This window comes from Piliocolobus tephrosceles, chromosome 12, assembly GCF_002776525.5.
Source record: "Piliocolobus tephrosceles isolate RC106 chromosome 12, ASM277652v3, whole genome shotgun sequence".
NCBI classification, from domain to species: Eukaryota; Metazoa; Chordata; class Mammalia; order Primates; family Cercopithecidae; genus Piliocolobus; species Piliocolobus tephrosceles.
The window spans coordinates 76,032,780-76,037,286 of record NC_045445.1 but is presented as its reverse complement, the minus strand read 5'-3'; the positions used below and the strand labels follow the sequence as shown (position 1 = coordinate 76,037,286).

Below are 4,507 nucleotides of genomic sequence, written 5' to 3'. Positions count from 1 at the left end.
GTGCATGGTTCTTTTTGGTAGGACAATTTACTTTCTTTTGGATATGTATTCAGTAATGGGATTACTGGGTCGAACTGTAGTTCTGTTTTAAGTTCTTTGAGAAATCTCCAAACTGCTTTCCACCGTGGCTGAACTAATTTACATTCCCACCAACCGTATATGAGCATTTCTAGGTACTTTTAATAAATGGAATAATACAATATTTGCCCTTTTATGTCTGGCTTATTTTACCTAGCATAATGTCTCAAAGTTTCATCCACGTTGTAGTATGGGTGAGAATTTCATTCCTTTTTATGGCTGAATAATATTCCATTGTTGGGTAATAACATTTTAACTGGTCCTCCTAACTCCAGGCTTTGCCCTATCAAATTTGTCCTTCATGATCTGACCTTACTTACCTTTACAATCTCCTTGTTGTTACAGTTCCTGCCATATGCCTCAGCCATACCAACGGTAGTCCTTAAATATACCATGCTGTTTGACAACTCTGTAACTTTATTCATGGCTCTTTTATCTGAAATTTATTTCCATTCTTCTGGAGAACTCCTACTCAATCTTCAAGACCCGGTTTACCTAACAATAGTGGATGGGTTAAATTATAATATGTTCATATGGTGAACTTCTAGTCAGCCGTTTAAAATTATGGCATATATATCAGTGGTTAAAAGCACAGACTCTGGGCCAGGCTTACTGGGATCAAATTTCAAATCTGTCACTTACTAACTATGTGACCTTGGGAAAGTTCCTTACCCTCTCTGTATCTCAATTTTTTCATCTATAAAACAGGGATAGTAATTGTATCTATCCCATTAGGTTGCTGTAAGCATTTAATTACTTAGAAGTATTAGCTAGGCCGGGCGCAGTGCCTCATTCCTGTAATCCCAGCACTTTGGGAGCCCGAGGTGGATGGATCACTTGAAGTCAGTAGTTCAACACCAGCCTGGCCAACATGGTGAAACCCTGTCTCTACTAAAAAATATATAAAAATTAGCCAGGGTTGGTGGTGGGCACCTGTAATCCTAGCTACTTGGGAGACTGAGGCAGGAGAATCACTTGAATCCAGAAGGCGGAGGGTGTGGTGAGCTGAGATCACGCTACTGCACTCTAGCCTGGGCAACAGAGCTAGATTCTGCCTCAAAAAAATAAAAATAAAAATATTAGCTATTGTGTTTTATTTATTTTTTACTTTTTAAATTTTTTGTAGAGACGGGGTCTCGCTATGTTGCTCAGGCTGATCTTGAACTCCTGGCCTCAAGGAGTCCACCTGCTTTGGCCTTTCAAAGTGCTGGGATTACAGGCATGAGTTACTGTGCTCGGCCACAAGTGTTAGCTATTGTTATATATTAATATTTACTGTCATAGACAAATGTTTATTATATAGTGTTAAATGAAAAGAAACATGCTGTAAAACAGAATAGGATATCATTTTTGTTAAAAATGTGTGTGTTGTTGGGTGTGGTGGCTCATGCCTGTAATCCCAACACTTTGGGAGGACCAGGCAGGAGGGTTACTTAAGGCCGGGAGTTTGAGACCAGCCTGGGCAATACAGGGAGACCTAATCTCTACAAAAAGTAAAGAATTAGCTGGGCATGTGGTACATGCCTTGAGTCCCAGCTACTCAGGAGGCTGAGGTGAGAGAATTGCTTGAGCCTAGGAGGTCAAGGCTGCAGTGAGCTATTACTATGCCATTGCACTGCAGCCTGGGCAACAGAGTAAGACACTGTCTCAAAACAATGTGTGTTTATATGTATACACACATATAATATCCTCCTAGACTTACATACACCCCCCCACACACACACACACAACCCTCAACATGTTAGTCTTCGTTATTTCTCAGTGATAGACCAAATTGGTTGTTTATTTTTTATATTTGCTCATCTATATTTTCTGTTTTTCTCCATTTGACATTTATTTCTTACATTGGAGAGGGTGAAAAAAGACACAATTAAAGTATCTATTCTGTGAAGGCTTCCCTGATTTCCCTTCCTTCATCCTTTAGGGCACCAGAATACCCTGCATTCCTGACCTCCTTAAAGCCTGTGTTATATTCATTTACCTTTTAATCCCCAGTTGGGACTAGTGCAGAGCCTAAAAGTTACATGCACTTAGCCATATTAGTAAGGTGAAAATGGAATTATGTGCAAGCACTTTACACATGTTATTTCATGTACACCACTCAGCAGTCCCATGAGTAAGAGTTATATGTATTTTTCAGATGAAGAAACTGAGCATCAGAAGAGACCAAACAATTTGCTGAAGGTGTACAACAGTAAGCAACAGAATTTGGATTCAAATCCAAGTCTGTCTGATGCCAAAGGTGGTCTTTTCAATGTATATTGAATGACTGAATGATCTAATGAATGTATCTGCTGTCTCAGCTGACATAATTTATGAAAGACTTATTGGTAAATAAATATGCTATATGGATGTAAAGATATGTTGTTGTTATTTTCTGCTATATTTTCATCTGCACCCTAGATTCTGACAAGGCAAACCAGCTTTCCTTCTCCCCATGCACAATTTTTTCCCTCTATTAGTCTAAATCGGCAATTTTGGCTCTCCATTTGTCTTTTTATACTGCCCATTCTCTTTCCACTCTTTAGGTACCTGACTCATAATTATGATATTAAGCTTTTCAGATTAATCTAGCCACGTCCATCAGATTTACTGTTGTGTGTGCATGTTGAGGAAACTCATTGGAAAGTATCTGGCCAGATATAATTTGTTTCAGTGATGCCAAAGTATGGTAATTCCTAGTTTAATGTGTTTACCTTTTTCTTTTTTTTTTTTTTTGAGACAGAGCCTGTTTTCCTTTTTTTCGTGTGCTGATATGTCCACATTTAATTTCCTACATTCATACTCATACCGCTTTCAAAAGAAGGTGTTGTCAATGATGAAGCATTAGACAAAAATAGTTTTTAGACATAGGATGTTAATTAATAAGTTCAGCCTATGGCTTATTTAGGTTTATGTTTTTGTGTGTATGTGTACATAGCTTTCATCATTTAAATTTATGTTTTGTGTGTATGTGTGTGCAGCCTTCATCAAAAGAAAAAAGGGGGATAGTCAAGAGGCGTTTTAATAATTTATTTCACAGCTACAACAGAATATACTAAACCAAAATTTAGAATTTGATTATAGCTTGACTCCCTACAATTTTTTCAGAATTAAAAATTTGAATCCCCTTTAAAGCCAACTAACTGAAGGGAAGCATCTACTTTGTGAAAATTGCCTATCTAAAATGGGGGCGGAAAATAACCCCCTTTTAAGTACAGCACGTTTTTTATTCTACCAGAACGAGGTTTCTAAAGATTTCAACCTATTTTTATAGTCTCAGTTTTTTGAGATGACAAAGTTCATCTTAGTGATTTCTAACTAAGAAAGCACAACCACAGAACTGAAGAATGGATTCTGGAAAGGGAAACTTCCTGCAAATTATGATGAATTTATGGAAATAGTAAATATTTAAATTCCATAAATAGTAAATATTGTTGTTGATAGTTATTTGTCTTGATTTCTGTTCAACAAGTGTGTATTTGAATTAGCACATGATTTATTTTATTCCTAGCAATTCAGTATATTTTTCATAGCCATCAATATTTGGGATTCTGCTCGCTTATGATTACAAATCACTTGAAACCTGCCAGTTGAAAACTCTCAAGGGTGTGAAATGATATGGGCCTTCTGTGAATTAATTCCCCTTTATCTGTATAAAATACCCGGCTAAACAGTTGTCTTTGACAATTTTAAAGTACTGTTTCCTTTCTTAAAAACTCCTTTCCAGAAGCTGATCTCCCACACATTTCCAGTACATAATTTTTCATCCTTATCTGTCCTGACAGTGATTCAGCTTTGAATAGGAGAGAATGTAACCAGATTTTCACCTTTATTGGCCTAAGTCTTTGTTTATTTTTTGAGACAGAGTCTTGCTCTGCCACCTAGACTGGAGTGCAGTGACACGATCTCAGCTCACTGCAACTTCCACCTCCCGGGTTCAAGTGATTCTCCTGCTTCAGCCTCCCGAGTAGCTGGGACTACAGGCACGTGCCACCATGCCCAGCTGATTTTTGTATTTTGGGTAGAGACGGGGTTTCACCATGTTGGCCAGGCTGATCTCGAACTCCTGACCTCAGGTGATCCACCCGCCTCGGCCTCCCAAAGTGCTGGAATTACAGGCATGAGCCAACACGCCCAGCCAGCCTAAGTCTTTAAAACAGGACTTGAAAGAAATTGAAGGGTTGGGTATGGGTGGGGATGTAGATCTAGACTATATTTCTGGAATGTTTGCTTCCTTCGTGCTGAAAATTGTTCTTTGGACCTTGATATGAAAAGAGAAAATATATGAAAAATAAGAATGTTATGAAAAGTCTAAGTATTCTGAAAAATACATCAGTATACTACTTTGTAATCATACCATATAAATATTTCAGCTATAAAAATTATGAAAAAATAAATTTTCTCCCAATATGTTAACTGCTTTTTTTTTTTTTTTTTTTTTTTTTTT

The 4,507-nt window shown here is 37.5% G+C and overlaps 1 protein-coding gene across 3 annotated transcripts in view; it reads left to right on the top strand.

Moving 5' to 3' along the window:
* Positions 1-4,507, top strand: part of ATP7A (ATPase copper transporting alpha) — a 155,766-nt gene that overhangs the window by 12,479 nt on the left and 138,780 nt on the right. The window contains exon 2 of one of the 3 annotated variants that reach the window (XM_023202321.1): positions 2,219-2,320. The exons of the other annotated variants lie outside the window; for them this stretch is intronic. Coding sequence (XP_023058089.1) covers positions 2,312-2,320 — 9 coding nt within the window. The 5' untranslated portion in view covers positions 2,219-2,311. The remainder of the gene's footprint in view (positions 1-2,218; positions 2,321-4,507) is intronic. 3 annotated transcript variants of the gene reach the window in all.